Raw genomic sequence first — 18,672 nt, forward strand, 5'->3', positions numbered from 1 at the left:
AAGAATTTTAAAGATGTTTACATTTTGTGATTATTTCTCCTTCAATTTAATGAACTTGAATCAGTTTTACCCTAGGATGCTATTATGCCACGTTTGGTTGAAATTTGCCAAGTGGTTCTGGAAAAGATGAAAATGTGAAATGTTTACAACTATGCCACCGACGCCAGTAGTTGAGGTAACATATTGGAAAGGGTTTCATTGTTGCAGCTAGAAGGGATCTACATCTATGACATAAGCCTCATGACAGGTTTTGTGGTCTCATAATTATCAACTGTGAAAGATGGAAGAAAACTGCAGACTACTCGATCATAAATTTGTTACATCAAGACATTATGCATCCTGAATTTCATATATATCTATTTGAAATGGAGATACCTATACTGCCTCGTCTTGTTTGTTTAATGCATCTATCTTTTTGGAGAGGGTTTTCTGCTCATTTTGAATATCCATTTAGTTTCAACTCAGTATAAATAGCATAAGTTTAAAGATGTTTTAATAATGTTAATACATGTAACTTTATACTATACATGTAATATACCAAGTTTAACATCAACCCTGAAGTCAGAACCTCTACCTTGGGGATCATGAAATTTACACTTTTTGTAGAGATGATTTTTAAACATTAGTCAAGTTTTGGCAGTTTTAGCCCAGTCACTAAGGCCTCGGGGATTAGCAGGTGTCTTGAAATTTTTATGTATATCGCCAATGAACATACTTCATACCAAATTTAAAAAGAATTGCAATGGTAAGTCACCACGATAATGTTGAAAATGTTCAATAGTTAACATGAAATTCACAATTTTGGTAAAGGGAAACCATTCTAAACACTTATTAGGTAGTCTCAATTAGTATTAATGACAACATCAATTAAAAAAAAAATATTTTACACATAAATACTATTTGAATACCAAGTTTGAACCCGCCATGCAGTTAGAATCTCTATTCAATTGCAATCTGATTAAAATCAGATCCTCGATGCGCTCCTCTTTTTTTTCCCTTGTCGCTACGAGGAACGGATCGAGGATCTGATTTTAATCAGATTGTATTCAATAGGTCATTAATTTGACGTTTTAGGTAGAAGCTAGCATTCCTGCTCTACATTACTATGTTTTTGGTTTTTCTGTGACATGTGCAGTTCTTTTGAAAATTTGTATAGTTTTAGCAGTTCTTGTCCCGCCTCTAAGGCCCTAAGGAAGCAGAGTCCTGAAAATTACAATGGATGCCCCTCTTTTCCCAAAGATGCTTCATACAGAATTAGAAAAGAATTGGAGTGGCAGCTAACAAGAAGAAGTTAAATATGTTCAATTTTTAATGAACGAAGCACAACGGACGTTCATCAATTGCAATATAGGTCACTTGAGTTTACTCCTAATAACTACAAGTAATCATCCTTTATATTGCAGCTCCAATGAAGAATTATGGCAAGAGCAAACACTTTTCACCTCATAATTCATCAGTGACCTTTATCAAATTTAAAATACAACTCAAATGATTCAGGTTGACAAAAACAAAATCTAGTCACCAGCAAAATTATAACATGTCCTAGTCTCCATTACAGTTACAACACAATATCTATAGTCATTAGCAAAAGTATAACATAAGGACTCCTACATGTACAAAAGGTGGAATCAGGTGTCTAGCAGGAGTAAGCATCCCCTGTTGACCGGTCACAACCCAGTGACTCATAATACATTAATAAGACATAGGTGACCAACGAAACGTGAAAATAGGGATCAATCGCATAACTCCTATAAGCAATACAAAATAGATAGTTGGGCAAACACGGACTGTTGGACGCACCAGAGGTCGGATCAGGTGCCTAGGAGGAGTAAGCATCCCCTGTCGACTGGTATGATATACAATGTATAATATAACATATAGTAATACTCTTAAAAAAATCAAAACTGATATTGCATAATATTGCCATACTTTTAAGGTTGACCATCATTTTCCTGGTCGTCTTATCTTCCTCCACCTGCTTCTTCAGTTCTTCTTCATAATGTAGGTCATTTTCAGGGTCCATCGACTCACTATGTAAGAAATCCACCTCTTTTTCATATTTGTTTCCATTCATGAGGAAGACATCCATATCTACCATTGCAGACCTAATGGTGGACCAAATGGAATTAAAGTCTGAGATGGACATGGATGGATCAGATGAGTGAACACAAAGATTCCGAACCAATCTAATCCTCTCAATGTTGGCAGAGACACTCTTGTCACTGGGGTCAGGATCGTTGCCCCAGCCATTGGAGTGTGGTGGTATGCTAGATATATTCCTCAATAAGATATACAGTAATGAAATGTCCATATCACCATAGTTTCCAGCATAGTTCCCAGTTCGTGGTAAGATGAGGTCTCGCTGATCTCTGTTAAGTCGAGGAAGATTAAGCTTGTTTTGTTTAATGACATGATGGAATGAGTGTAGTGGGACGTAGTGACGCAATAAGTCACGTAGACCATCCGTGCAGGGACCGAGTACGACTCGACACGCTCTGTTTGCGTTTGTTGTCTCTGGCGTTGATTCATAAGAACTCGCCATTACCTTCTATCAAGTCAGGCGCTAATCTGTGGAGGGAATGAAAATATGAATTATTTTAATGTATGATTTCTATCTATTAACAATTACTTTGATGCAAATTTAGAACAGTGTAGCTCTGCAGCTGTTTTATAAAGAATCACTTTCGTCTGCGTATGACATCAATATGTTTCATTAATGGTATGTGTGCCGTATTAAACCATAATTTGTTCGATGTTAAAAAAGCAGACCGTGTATTTTGTCAGTATGATAAGCTATGAAAAATAATGTGATTGGAAAATTTTGACAAATTATATATGGGTATATGGTTATTAAAGGAGTACTGGTCTACTCAATGTATTTTGGGACAAACGGTGATTTCCCAATTTTAATAACATTAGATCTTCTCTAACCGTTACACTGGAGAAGGATCTGACAGCATTCCGTGTGAGGTCATGTTATTTAACCTTTCACACCTGGCCAATGAAATGACAGCTTTCGCTAGCATGACAGTTTAGCTGTTATATCGGAACATCCTTGGTATGTAACGTATGGACGGGAATAAATGCCAGGAAGCACAGGAATTTAATTGAGCAAGATTGCGGCGGTCATGAGCAATGCTAGAATGCCACAGAAAATATATTTCAACGGCAATGAAATGTATAGTACTCGTATGTGGATTTCGTTTTGTGGAAACTGTCGAGGATAGCGGTGGGACCCAGCAATGTGTAAAACACTTCAATAAAAAACAAAAAACAAACTAAAATTAACAACTGATCGTCTTTAACTATGCAATACATTACTCACCTAGGGTATCAAACAACCGTGATGTTCATCCTTAACTCCAATGCTGAGCTCTCCATGATGAAAAAATATAGACACTAGATCAAATGTGGACAACTCGATCCATCTATAATAATCAAAATTAGATATATAGCAATATACGTGAGCAGATGAAAGGACCCAACTTTAATTCGATTGGGACAACTCCACACCGCGTGCTCTGCTGACTGTGTTCTCTTTAAAGAAGTGCACATGTATAGATGTAGATGTAGGTCATGTGTGTATTCTCTCTAGAGAAGTGAACAGGTATAGTTGTAGATGTAGGTTATGTCCGTATTATCATTAGAGAAGTAGACAGGTGTAGTTGTAAATATAGGTTATGTCTGTATTCTCATTAGATAAATGGACAGGTATAGTTGTAGATGTAAGTTATGTATGTATTCTCTCTAGAAAAATAGACATGGACATTTGTAGATGTAGATTATGTTTTTCCACACTTCTCTACTGAGAACATGTTGACTGTGAAAGTGAACAAACCTTCCAACATGTTCCATTGACATATTAAAAACTGATGACCACCACTGGTCGAAACCGGTCAACCAATAAAGTGTATCCTGTATTCGCACTATGTGTTGGTAATCTGTTTTAATTCTTTAAGTTTATACTTTGGATACAGACCCTGCTGAATACCAAGTGGTATGCACTTGTAAGAATCTTCCACAATTTAACCTCAAGGTGTTGGTCTCCAATTTTGACTTTGTATCAAAAACTGTCAAAGAAATATTCGACATTTCTGAAATTACTTTTTTCATCTCCTTGATAGGAAGAGTTCTTGTATGGTTTCGGAGTTTCTATATCGTAATAATATTACACGACTTTGTGTAACAGTTGGGTACTTCAGTGGTTATACCACCTGACTAACAATGCAGGGGTCACAGGTTCAATACCAGATTGTCCCGACGATTTTTGTCCACTAAAATATTCATTATATAACTTATAAGAGCTGAATTTACATTTTACTTGCAGCAACCAGGAACTATCAAAATATCCTACACCTGGTAATATACCCCAAGACAGTGACTTTTTGTACAAACAAGATAGAGTGCAAGTGAATTGTAAATAGGAAGTCACGAAAAATTGTGTACATAAATTGAGAAACGTCCTGCATATCCTTAAAAACAGCCAAAAAGCATGCGCTGAATACTACACGGGCTGCTCCCTGCAATTCCATGTGATTAAAAATCTGGTGATTGTGTATTAGATGTGCTTTTTGCTAATTGATAATTTTATCAAAATAGATACATATATTTCTTTCAAATTCTGTGTCTTTATTTTCTTTTTCAGTTTCCTTAAAGTTAAAGGAGTAAAACACACTTTTTGACGTTGTGTTAATGTCTAATGTAAAGTATATATATCATAGGAAGATCCAGGAATTTGTGAAAGGGGGATGGTCAACATTTGATCGTTCAGGTACCGTTCACAACCTCCACCCCAGTAGTATCCCTTTTACATTCCCTATGCTTTGCGTACATAACATCTTAAAGAGATCTGGGGATATTTTATAATACATGAAAATGCTTCGCTTAATTTATAATTTTCGTAAATATAAAGAGACGAAAGAGGGGATAATGGTTCATGTAACATCAATATTGAGTGACATTAACTCTTACTGATAGCAAAGGAATCTTACCAACTGCAATAATTCTTTCAAAGTATATTGATATTGATAATACATGCCAAGTGTCGTAAACATTAACACCTCCACCAGCGCCATCAATATTTAATGACTGCATGGAATCTTTGAAAGTCATTATACAAATGTTGGAGGAATACATGTTTTTCTAAACCTTATATATATATATATATATATATATATATATATATATATATATATATATATATATTATAGGGTTATTGAACTTATATTGGTGAATATTGGCACGAGTTGGCTGTAAAATTGCACGAGCTTGCGAGTGCATTTTGACAGCCAACGAGTGCCAATATTCACCTATATAAATTCAATAACCCTTTTATTATATAGCTAAAGTATTGAGTTGTTAAATTATATCCCTTTTCACTCAAACTACTCCAAAATAGACGAGAATTCATCAATATTGGCATCTAAGGTGAAGGTGCAGCTGTGCAATAACAGCATGCATTTCTCAACTGTTCAATATTTAACCCGTCATTAATGCAAGAAGCAAACTGATTTTGTAAATGGGGACATCATAATTTATGTACAGTAAAACATTTTGCTTAAGTAAATATCAAATACCGGCTCTGTCAGATTCGGAGGACCGTCGTCTGCCATTTTGGCTTGGTTACATCGTTACGGTAACGTCAATATTGAACGCTCATACTCGGAATGTTTCGGGAGCATACAATTTACGCAATGCAAAGTTAGCGTTCAATAAATTCTCAGGATATTGAACGCTAATATTCTCTAGATTTTACGCAGATTTTATGATAGACTATTTATTAGCTATATAATAAATATATATATGCTATAATGATGTAATAATTATAAATCTCAATTGTTACATCCTTTAACAGTTGCGCCTCTTAAGTTTTTGTACGTAACTGAGATTAATTGTGGCCTAGACTTATCCTATTAACACATATTTTCAACACAATTTATTGTGCAGTAAACGGATACACACAAAATACATTCTAGAAATATAAATGTGGTAAATTGAAAAGCAAGACGGGCAATCGGGCAATAAATGCTAATACGATAAAATTGATTATCATTTTTTTCAATTTACAAAGCAATATATACGTATGCACTAAGGACATGATTTAGATATTACACTGTGCTTCCTCATAAGCACACCCTGTATCACGCAAAGCGAAAATTGTTAATAGACAAAACCGAGATTCATCCCGGGTCCTGTAAACCTATAGTGAGGTGTTCTATCAACTTAGCATTCATTACTTGCTTCCAAAGGTCTAGTCGATGTAATCACCATATACTCATATCCGCGAATTTATGTTCTCGCTATTGACGTCTACGAGTCATTTTGCAACATCAATTACTCATGTAAAGCAAGGAATCTGCGGTATACCTGTTAGTATAACACAAAGTTCTACATGCAGACTGTTTCACTTTGACAGTTATTTTTGTTGTTCTATAAATGAATACATACCAATGTATGAATGATGCTGTTAATAAATTGAAGTTAAAATTTTGCAAAACAAATATCTACTTCACAACAAAATGCCGCAAATCTAGAGCTTTGACAAAATGTTGTTACTCACAAAGAATTACCGACAGTTCGGGTGCGCAACATTTCGGGTACGCGACTGTTCGGCACCTGATGCGACGTTTCGGGAGTTCGGTGACGACGGTTCGGGAGTTGATTATTGTAATTATTAAACAAGAGGTCAATGCGCCACATCGTTCACCTGAGTCACCTGACTCATAAAGACTTTTCCTATATATTCGCATGTAAAACTTTGATCCTTAGTTATTGTGGCCCCATTTTACCCCCGGGGACCATGATTTTTACAAACTTGAATCTGCATTATGTCAAGAGTAGCTTTCATGCAAATGTAAACTTCTTTGTCTCAAGAATTTTTTAAAGATTTGTTTCTATTTATTAGCTATGCAAAACTTTGATCCCCTATTGTGACCCCATCCTACTCTCCAGAATCATGATTTTAACAAACTTGAATCTACACTATGTAAAGAAGCTTTAATATATATATCAGCTTTTCTGACTCAGTAGTTCTTGAGAAGAAGATATTTGAAGATTTTACCTATATATTTGTATGTAAAACTTTGATCCCCTATTGTGGCTCCATCCTACCTCCGGGGGTTGTGTTTTTAACAAACTTGAATCTGCACTATGTCAGAACGCTTTCATGTAAATATCAGCTTTCCTGGCCAAATGGTTCTTGAGAAGAATGTTTTAAAATGACCCCACCCTATATTTGCATTTTTGTTATTATCTCCAGTTTGAAGCGGGCATGGCCCATCATTTGAATAAACGTGAAAGTCCGTCACCCACGGGTGCTTTTAGCCTGGTTTGGTTATAATTTGCCAAGTGGCTCTGGAGAAGGTTTGGAAATGGTTGATATAGAAAATCTACATGTAGGATGATTTCTGGGCATATTTGGATTTCCTTCTGTCTTAGTCTGTGAGAAGAACGACACGATAGAAGATTGAAATTGAGGGGACGCCAATCTTAACTCAGATGCTCCTAATTATCGCCTTCCCTCAAAGGGGGGATTGAGAAGAAGCCAATCTTCATTATGGTGCTCCTATAATCATCACTCGTGCTTTTCCTTTGGGTAATCATTGATTTTATAAGAATTAAATTATGAGATGTCACATTATCTAAAATATCAAAAAGAAGTATACATGTCAATTTTAAAACGGAGAAATAACATTAAATACCAATTTTACTTACCAGCTCCCGAACTGTCGTGTCCAAAACGTCACGCAACGGAACTGTCGTCACTGAACTCCGAAATGTCGTATATGACAAGTACTGAAACGTCGCACTCCCGAGACGTTGCCCACCCCGCACAAAATCCCCTATGAGATTTTTAAAAGGTGACATGTACATAGATGTATTGTGAGGGCCCCAAATGTAAATGCTGTCATTCTAAGAAAAACTCACGACAGAATATTATAATACCCAGATGAATATGAATATTTACCCGTCTTTTATGTGTTTCTACTTTAAAACTGAAGCGCCTTTGTATAAAACATTCCCTCATGTTAGAATATGGGTTTTTCGAGATTTTAAGGAAGGAAATCAAATCGAAAGTAGAAATTATAGTATTTCTTTTTTTTTCCATTCATTGATATATTTACCTGATCATGTCGTCATTGATAACTGTATATCGATTTGTCATCAACAATCACCTCCGTTTGTTCTTCACAAAGTTCTGATCGACAATACTGATATGGATTACTATAGTCAGCTTGAACTGGTACCCTGTTGACCTCGCTTCTCTCGGGAGCTCGGCACTAGGTAAACTCGTACTTGGTGGATTCGACACCTGGTAAACTCGGCACTTAGTAAATTCGGCACCTAGTTAACTCGGCATCTAGTTAACCCGACAATTGTTTATGATTATTGAATAACATGAGTATTAAAAAGCAGTTCTAGATCTTAATCTTCATAACTGTTATATGACGGTCCCCAAGGTTAAACAAGTTTGATTTTAAAAGAAACACATGGGGGAATGTAGAATACGCCCACAATCGCAGAGTATACGGCGCGGATCTAAGAAGTCTGATTTTAATTAGATTGTTGGTATCTACACGTTATATAATTAATAAAATTTGTCTAGATTTATTGTAATTGGTATAATATTAAAATTTTGAATATGTCATATATGTAGTGTTGATATGTAAAATAGATAGATACATATATATGTATAATGTTACGTTTCGAATGTTTTTGCATTTGAAAATCAGTAATTCAAGGAGGTATAATATCGTACTTATGCATGACCGACCTCCTTTTAAATTATGAATGAAAATATAAATATCAGAAATATATTCTATTAAAAGTTGATTGCCTAGCTGAGTAACTCAGTCGGTTAACGAGTACAGCAGGGGTTTCCTAAAATTTCAGATTACTTTCAACTAAAACAACATTGTTTTTACTAAATAAAGTAAACTTGAAAGATTTTAATTTCAAAATATTTTCATACTTATCCTCCCCTTCGCATCCATATAAGATTTTTCTATTGCGTTAATTATGCCCCTTAACTAGCTTGAATAAAAATAAAACTTTTTAATGACGTTTTCTCATAAATTTTGATAGAGTGGATAAACACGAAGAAAATTATATTTATCTTCAACATCACGCTTACTGAAATACACTTTAGCCGACTTTACATTTTACCTGCAACAACCAGAATATATCAAAATAAAAGAGACATGCATATGGTAATATATACCCCAAGATGTTTAGTAGAAACACGAAGGAACGCAAGTGAATTGTACGTGAAATGAAAAGTGGGGTATTAAAGGGGGCGCAACCAGCGCCCCCCCCCCTCCTAAATTTTCAAATTTAAGGTAAATATTGTTTGAATAAATGTAAACGACAAAAGAAGCAATGATTTCTTCCACTCTCAGAGCAGTATGCTTGGTCCGTACTAACTCGTAAATAATGAGGGTTCTGTGAGCGCGGAGAGATCACTAACGCACGTGTTAACTGGAAGACATTTAAAATCAGTTACATCACAATCGACACTGAAGATGTCACATGATACACAAAACTGATACTCATGTACAAAGAGGAATAACTCTAATTCATTTTGTAACATCTCCCCTCTTAGGTAAAGTACAATCTCAAAGATAGTCAAATATTCCAGACCCTGAAAATAGAAACTCAACATTTTCTGTTTCATTCAAAACACGAAAATGAGTATCACCAATTTAACAAACATAACTGTCAAGTTTAACTGGTTTGCGGCTAATGCGTCCACTACGAGTGATCACTGGCTGGGACGCATTGCATTAATTTTGCTGGTTGTTCTGCGACATTAACTTTTTCTGGTGATTTCGGAGCATTAGACAGCTGATTATGCGGTGGTTCTGTGGTTTCATGCGGTACACCTGTATCGGCCAGTTCAGCTGGTACTACCCATGTGGATGAATCATCACTTGCTGGATTTGTATCGGTCTTTATATTTCGAATCCTTGAGATACACTTCATCACGGTCAGGCCATCCTGGTGCGAAAGCCTCCGGTAAAGTCGGAACTAGATTACGTATCTTACGACCCATAAGCAGCTCTGCTGGACTTACACCAGCGGCTTCCAACGGAGTTGATCGGTAATATAGTAATGCTTTGAATGCATCATCCTGTTAAAGAATATTCTTTGCTACCGTGACTGCACTCTCCGCTGCCCCATTGGCTTGCGGATAATGCGGACTTGTAAATGTTTGTCTGAAACCATATTCTTCTACGAATGAACGAATTAAGTCAGAGGTGAACTGTGTGCCGTTATCTGAAACAATTTCCTCTGGAATGCCCCAACGCGAAAACATAATTTTCATTTTCCAATGACCTGTTTACTAGTGATAGATTCAGGGTATGCTATTATAAGGAAACGCGAATAGTAGTCTGTAACAACTAAGTGGTGTTTCCCTTTTAGTTCACAGAGATCTGACGTCATCTTCTGCCACGGTCTTTCAGGGAGGTCTGTAATCCTGAGTGGTTCCGATGCTGTGACGGCCTATGAATCTGGCAAAATGAACAAGTAGCGATTTTGTTTTGTATGTCCTTTAATATTCATGGCCACCAAACCGTTGTTTGAGTCAATGCACGGCATTTATTGAGTCCAAGGTGACCTTCATGTAAACTGTTCAGAATATCAGTCCTGAGCGATTTTGGTACAAGTATTCGGTCCCTATGCAACAACGAAGTCATCCGTAGTAAAAATCAGTGTGCTAAGAACGGCCTAACAATCGGTATGAAACACGTCAGACAGCATTTGACCCAATGATAGGTTGTATCGATGAACTAGATATATAAAGAGCATAGAAGCGACATGCTGACTTCAATCGAGATTGTTGAAACCCCTATATCATCAACTTGTTTGTCTCGATTTAAAAGCTGACTATACACAGAACAAACTCTTGCGTATCGAATCAGTTGAGAAATATAAACACCATATGCAGGTGATAATGTAATATTGCTACATAAATATGGGACGTTGACGATGGAGAAGCTGAAATCATCTCGTTTTTCACACAGTTGAGTTGTCAGTTTGCCATTAATGTTTACTTTCAATAAAACATTTTGTATGAAGGAAAAGTGGATGACAATCTGGTGTCTTTTATTTCGAGCTCACAGGGATATACGAATCGACATATGAATGAGAGTTGACAAAACGTCGTCGATATATCTACATGTCAAATTAAAGACCACAGCAAAATATTTTTTCTTCTCATGTAGTTTTTGAATAGAAACAGGTCAGCTAACAAAGGAGCACCATCCGTGCCCATGATAATCCCAACAGACTGTTGGAAGACCTGATCACCAAAAGACCACGAATATATTGTCAATGGGGAACTCTAGCATATTTTTTATTTCGACTTTAGAGTACCTTTGCGTGGAATCAGAGTGGTGTTTAACAAAGTAATTTTTTGGATGACTGATCACTTGATATGAATGTTTCCGTATTCCATTTTTGTTAAAGTAGCAATTGTCTGTGCTATCTAAAAGTCTAGTCTAGTCTTTAAATTATCGCGATGAATGTGAGAAATAAACTATATTTACATTAGTATACGATATTTGTCTTAAAGACCGTGATTTCAAACATTCATTACTATCGCTGATTAAGAATCAACGTTTTGAGAGGCGATATTTCCAATAATATTCAAATATTTGCTTTTTGATTAAACTATGTATAAAAGGTGAAGATAACAAACAGTGATCAGTTTCATAAATCCTATCAGCAATATAAAATAGATAGTTGGGCAAACACGGACCCCTGGACACATCGGAGGTGGGATCACGTTCCTAGGAGGAGTAACCATCCCCTGTCGACCGGTCACACCCTCCGTGAGTCCTATATTCTGATCAGGTAAACTTGTTATCCGTAGTCACCATGAGTGTGCCAAGAACGGTCTAACAATGATATGCTGTATTGATAATCTTTAATGATAATCTCAATAATAGCTTTTTTATATAATATATTTCATAATGATGCAATAATATATTTACTTAGAAATACACTATTCTGATAAAGATGTTCATTGAATGCAAAGTGCAATACATGTTTGTATATGATTGATAACTACCAATGTTATTTAATTAGCAGCAGCTTTTAGTACGGGGATATAACATGTAGTCCATTGAAATCAAACCTTAAAATGTCAAATAATTTTAAAGAACTATTGGATAATCAAACACAAAATCTCTGAATTTATGTTATGCTACTCTCTCTTTTGATTAATTTGATAACCTAAAAACATATCCAGAGTGTCTCTAGAAAGCACTTGGTGACCCAAGTGATTGTCTTCCGATAACATGAATCTACACTCTCAAAGGCTATGTCTCTTGGCTGCCATCTTTGGGAAAACCGCAAAGAATTTCTACAGCAAGCTTTGTAGCTTACATTTTCATAGCTGTGTAATTTCATATGCCTTTTGTTTGGGTTGAACATATTTTATTGTCTAGAGATACCTCTACTATGTTACAATTAAAATCCCAAAATCCAAGTACAACGGAATCAAGGGGCTATAAGATGAGTACGAGTACAAACGAAATAATTCATATTATAAAGTTATCTTTACATTTCATTGTGAATAGGTAGAACTAAACTATCTGCAAAATAACATGTACTTGTTAACAAGTGGAAATAGAACAACCACAAAGATAAAATACAACAGACAACAACAGCAGGGTAAATATAGGCCTATATTCTAACTGTTATGCAATTATGTGGAATATTGCTGATCTGTGGGGAAGTCTTTAAATCATTTAAATAGCCAGTCATTCTGGGTAACCTGTGTTGATACACATGGGGAATCATTGATTTTACGTGTACACTACTTCCCTGTTCTTGTATTGTAAGGCGGATATCACATTATTTCTGAAGGGGGTGGATTTATCTTTCGGGTGTAAGTGCAGAGGACATGGCATATTGGTACTAGTTATGAAAAGGCAATTTTTTACCTCAATTAACACTTAAACGTATGTACACTGTTTAATGCACATGTTACGTTAACTGTGAAACAAATGGTTTTTATGGAATAGAACGAGGCGTAGTTGAGAAGACTGCACAGGGTGGTAGAGTGTTAGTTCCAAGATTGGCTTGCTTTACCATGAATGGACATTCAGAAACGAATCCTGCAAAGACTGAACATGATCATATGCCAACAACCTCTGAACAAGAGGAGAAACCAAACATTGTACAGAGAATGGCCAATAAAACCACCTGCTTCTTTGAAACAGGATTTGAAAGGTGAGAGAATGGTATCAGATATAATTTAGAGAGGTTTGTATGTAACTAAAGATATTCTAAGTCCATTGTGGAATAACAGCATGCATATCGTGATGTACACGTGTTGGATTGGTAGACAAATTTTGGGTTGTTAGACAGCTTTTGAGTTGACAGACAAGTATTGAGTTGTTAGACAAACGTTGGGTTATTAGAAAATTTAGGTTGTTAGAAAAGTTTTGAGTTATTAGACAAGTTTTGGGTTGTTGGACAAAGTTTCGATTATTTAAGGTAGTCCATGTATAATGAAAGGATTATGAACAATTTTGAAGGATTTAGATCAACATAAAAGTTTATTGTTAAATAATGATGAAAGTGAAGCAGATGAAATTCACATGAGTGGTAAATGATTAGAAGCTGACCTTTTTGCACTTAAGACTTTTTGGAAGAGTTGTCTGCCCTTGGTAAAAATAAGAAAAATCTAATTTTCTAAAAATGTGTGTGGTCAATGATTAATTTTATTTCATAAATTCATAAAAAGAAAGTTTATGTAACTTTATACCAAGGGATTAGTATGGAAATATAATTTGTTTTTAAAATATTGTAATAAAACATGCTTTTTCCATATACTTCAATGTTAAATTCTAGGTGAAATAAATCAAGCAGAAAACAAAGTTTTGAAAATTCCTATGGTGGATTATTTTTATTTGATGAACCCTTCAAAATGATACCATGATTACAAATATTCCAACATCCATTTATTATATATGAAATATGGTCATTATACATTGAATACCTTAAAAAAATAGTTGTTAGATAAGTTTTGGGTTGTTAGACAATTGTTGGACTGGTAAACAAGTTTTGGGTTGATACTTGTTAAACAAATATTAGGTTGTTACTTGTTAGACAAGTGTTGGGTTGTTACCTGTTAGACAAATATTGGGATGTTACGTGTTAGACAGGTGTTGAGTGGTTACCTGTTAGACAGGTGTTGGGTGGTTACCTGTTAGACAGGTGTTGGGTGGTTACCTGTTAAACAAATATTGAGATGTTACTTGTTAGACAGGTGTTGGGTTGTTACTTGTTAGACAAGTGTTGAGTTGTTACTTGTTAGACAGGTGTTGAGTTGTTACTTGTTAGACAAGTGTTGAGTTACTTGTTAGACAGGTGTTGAGTTGTTACTTGTTAGACAAATATTGAGATGTTACTTGTTAGACAAGTGTTGGGTTGTTAAACAAGTTGGATTTCAAGCAATGTAAGGCCCTTTATTCATGGTTTGGTACTGAAGGTTTCTGTATACTGTATATTTTTTGTCTAAGTCGTAGTGCAATATATCATTATTGATATCAAGAGAACAGTAGCTGCACTCTCATAGTGTATGATTGTTTTTTCACTCAGGATTGGCATTTTGATAAGTACACACCCATGGAAAACAATACTGGTATCAACAATCATCGCAGGCCTTTTCAGCATTAGTAATGTCGTCAGTTTCACAGAAACAAACAGACGACAACAGTGTGATCTGGGTAACATCAGATGCAGAAGTGGTGACCCACAAGAAATACGTAGAAAGTATCTATCCCTCAACAACAAGATTTTTCTACCTGATTTGGGTTAACAGTAATGTTATGACAAAAACATCCATACAGAATGTAAGCTCTGATCAGTTTGATTTTATAGCATTTTATGGAAATCGAATAATGCATGAACTTTTAAACCATTGAATCTTGATGATTCAAACCTTGCACTTGATATGTTAACGTGTATTTATACCAAAGAACAGACACGTTCGTTAATAGACAATGAACACAGTGAACCTGGTTATTGTGATATAGGATAAATTAGAAACAATGATGAGCTTGTATTTATTTTAAAGAAAACCATATTACCCAAAACTATCTGGTACATTGGTAACATATTTTTATAAGATTTTGTTGGCACACAATTCTTATATAGTGTGTACATGTTGCAATTATTACAAAACAACTTTACTGCATTTTCAGATATACAATGCTTATGACACCATAACAAATCTCAGTACAGATTCTGCAAACTATTCCACAATTTGCCAAAAGTAAGTCTCTAGATTTCAATGTTTAAATTATGGTTTTATGAAAGTCGCTTGAAGTTTGAGTTCTGACTGCAGAGACTCGAGTTCTTAGAATAACAGAGATAGTGAAGTATTATTTCATGGGCCTTTCATATGATACCTTATAAACCAAGGTCCTGTAGCAGGAGAGTCATTATATCCTTCACTATGATATTGTGCCTGCTACTAGTATTTGGTCAAATTTTTAGAACTTCATTTGATCTGGGCATTATCGATTCAGGGATTTACAGCTGCAGACAAACAACCAATCTTTCAACTACATGTATTTGATTGTCAGGTGTAAGACACATTGCCACTATTCGATTCATATCGCCTATAGTTGCAATACCGAAGCACCGACACCTATGTGCAGAGAGACTTGACTCTTTCAACCAGAGACATATATATGAACTGGTGTAGATGGATTCATCTTTCGTAATACACAATTTATGTAAAGTTTGCCTACATGAAGACTACCTACACCGACATGTAACACCCAAACTTCACCGATGATGGTATACCGAATTAATGCAAATATAAATGTATGCGTACTTAAATGATAGATATACTTAAATCAATTATTATGAATTCCAACAAATAAATAAGTATCATCCTAATGCACTATCACTGCATTGCTAACATAGAACATAAAATGTTAACAATCACCGTTTTAGAAATGTTATCCAATATTATAACTCAGTACAAAGCTGACTAGAAAGCTGCCCAACTGCATATATCGACGCTGGCAACTATCTACCACCTGCCATAAAGTTGCGACTCTACATTCAAACAAAATTATGCACAACAATTTATGACGTCACTAATTTCAATAGCGTTATTAATTGACGAATTGGTTCTCACAACCCAGCCCCCTGATCATGGAACATATGTGACATAATTACAAAAAAATATCCATATAGAGAGTGTTGATATTTCGGACAGTATGTGATGTATTTCGGAAATGGTCATCATCTAACCACTGAACTTAGGCATATTGTTTATTGGTTGATTCAACGAACATTTTTGATTGTGCTCTCGGGTTTCTTCAGATTTCTTCCTGCCATGTATGCCACATATTAACACTTAAAAACAATTAGGTAACTTCGGACCGTGGTGTTGTTATTTCGGACACATGGTGTTACATGTATATCTGCGGACAGTTAAGAAATTCGGTTGTTGCCTTTCATTTCATGGTTCAATAGCATATGATGCTTTCGTTTTTGCACATTAGATGTTTTTATTTTTATTTTTGGTAGTGTTTTTTATCTTGTGTATAATTTTTATAATTACATCGGTAACGGAATTTGATTTTGCCAATCAAAAAAAATGGATGCCAGGGTCTTTTACTGTAATGTTGTTGAGGGTCATATATTTCAATCAACCAATCAGAGCTCGGTAACACATGTGCATAGGATTAGGTGTTTTCCATTTTGTAAATATATCAAGTTCGGAAATCAGTTTAAATTTAGAACAAATAACTATTGTAACGCAAGATATGATGCTGTTTTCTTGACTGTCCGAAATACCACACCCGTCCAAAATATAAACACTCTCAACTGTCTATACCGGAAGTGGGGATCCAGTGCCTAGGAGGAATAAACATCCCCTGTCGACCGTTCACACCCGCCGTGAGCCCTATATCTTGATCAGGTAAACGGAACAATTCAAAGTCAAATCAGTGTGTAAAGAAAGGCCTAATTTAGATCCAGGTCCTTGATGTCTTTATCTATCTCTGGTGCTGATAACCTTGCTGATCCACTTTGATATATGAAATCCTCCACCGCCTAATAGCTTCTTTAAGTCTTTCATCAAATACACTGCATTTGTCTACAGTTTGCACTGACTTTAGGCACTCTTCAACATAATACATTTTAATAACAGTATAAAATAGTTCGTCTTGTAGGGTACAATGCAAAATTGGCACTCCGCGAAAAACCATTGTTGATCTAGGCAAAGGGGGTTTTCAAGGGGTGACAACTTCACATGCTACCCTACAAAACATATTATTTTATGTTTAAAGATAAGTCTTTAAATACCTCTGTGTTAAACTAAGATGAATCGTACGAACTAACACTCTACACAATTAACAATTTTCTACTGTTACAATTCGTCATATATTGTCAACCGTTGTTATGTACCGTTACCGGGAGGGCGGGGTTTATGCACGCAGTTGGGTAACAATACTTTTTGAAAAATGTTTCTAAATCAATCAAATTTATCTAATTTGCATGAAAGTTGTTGTTTAACATTATCACATTTTCTGATTTGAATGACAGAACGAAAACATAATGTCACACAAATGTGGCCATCTCTTTTTTGAAATGTGCTCATGACTTTAAGTATTGGGAATGTGGGTCAGGACCCTGTAGTATTGGGAACGTGGCCAGGGCCTTTCGTTTTGGGAATACTGTTAAGACCTTAGTATTGGGAATGAAAGGTGAATATATCTCATAACTCCTATAAGCAATACCAAATAGATAGTTGGGCAAACACGGACCCCTGGACACAACAGAGATTGGATAAAGTGCCTAGGAGGAGTAAGCATCCCTTGGAATGTGATCAGGGTCTTTAGTGTTGGGAATACGGTTAAGGTTTTAGTATTGGGAATGTGGTCAGGGTCTTTAGTTTTGAGAATAAAGTTAGGATGTTGGTGCTTGAAATATATTATTAGGGCCTTTAGTTTTGGGAACGTGGTCAGGGCCTTTGGTTTTAGGGATGAGGGTAGGGCTTTTCGTACTGGGAAGTATGTGTATATAGGAAAAGCATGAAAAAGTTGCGTAGTACTGGATTTTAATAGAAATTCTATATAGCATATGGTAATTTCTGTTTTCAAAGTTAATATAATCTATTTTTGCCCCCGTAAACGGAGATTCGGGAGATATAGTTTTTGGTCTGATCATCTGTATGTCTATTTATTTGTAAAACTTTAACCTTGGTCTGACGTTTTGAATGGTAATGAGTCTTTCATATTCCACATGTGTAGTGCTTGTGAGAAGACATTCTTTTGGTATCATACCTTTTGACCCTATTACCTTTATCTTGGTTTTGACCTAATTTTGAAAACAAATTAACTTTGGTATTAATGTATCAATTTTGCTGCCATCTAAGATAAGGAAGCATCAGTAATTCAGAAACACATCTTCTGATTGTAACTTATTTGTTGTAGAGAATTTGAGTTTCTGTGGTTCAGCTTTGACTTGAATCAGTCAAATAAGTGCTACTAACTGTGTTTTCCCACGCCCTTGGCATTAAAAAACGAAACCGAAATTTGTAGGTTTTTCAGACAAGATTTTTGAAGAAAAAAAAACCTTGTTTAATAAACAGTTGGTATTGGTCGAATTTCGGACTACAAGATCGCTGGAAAATAA

The 18,672-nt window shown here is 35.5% G+C and overlaps 2 protein-coding genes across 2 annotated transcripts in view; one reads left to right on the forward strand and one right to left on the reverse strand.

The window, feature by feature from the left end:
• The window catches only part of LOC130046632 (uncharacterized), a 28,128-nt gene extending 19,867 nt beyond the window's left edge, over window positions 1–8,261 (reverse strand). The window contains exons 1-3 of the mRNA XM_056160435.1: window positions 8,124–8,261; window positions 3,326–3,428; window positions 1,930–2,568 (exon numbers count right to left, since the gene is read on the reverse strand). Coding sequence (XP_056016410.1) covers window positions 1,930–2,542 — 613 coding nt within the window. The 5' untranslated portion in view covers window positions 2,543–2,568; window positions 3,326–3,428; window positions 8,124–8,261. The remainder of the gene's footprint in view (window positions 1–1,929; window positions 2,569–3,325; window positions 3,429–8,123) is intronic.
• Window positions 8,262–12,874: 4,613 nt separating this feature from the next.
• On the forward strand, window positions 12,875–15,067 carry LOC130046551 (uncharacterized). The gene is made up of 2 exons (XM_056160445.1): window positions 12,875–13,239; window positions 14,614–15,067. The coding sequence occupies exons 1-2, from the start codon at window positions 13,100–13,102 to the stop codon at window positions 14,831–14,833; spliced, it is 360 nt and encodes a 119-aa protein (XP_056016420.1). The 5' UTR covers window positions 12,875–13,099; the 3' UTR covers window positions 14,834–15,067.
• The last annotated feature ends 3,605 nt before the right edge of the window (window positions 15,068–18,672 follow it).

The sequence above is a fragment of the Ostrea edulis genome, chromosome 3 (assembly GCF_947568905.1).
Source record: "Ostrea edulis chromosome 3, xbOstEdul1.1, whole genome shotgun sequence".
Classification (NCBI taxonomy): Eukaryota; Metazoa; Mollusca; class Bivalvia; order Ostreida; family Ostreidae; genus Ostrea; species Ostrea edulis.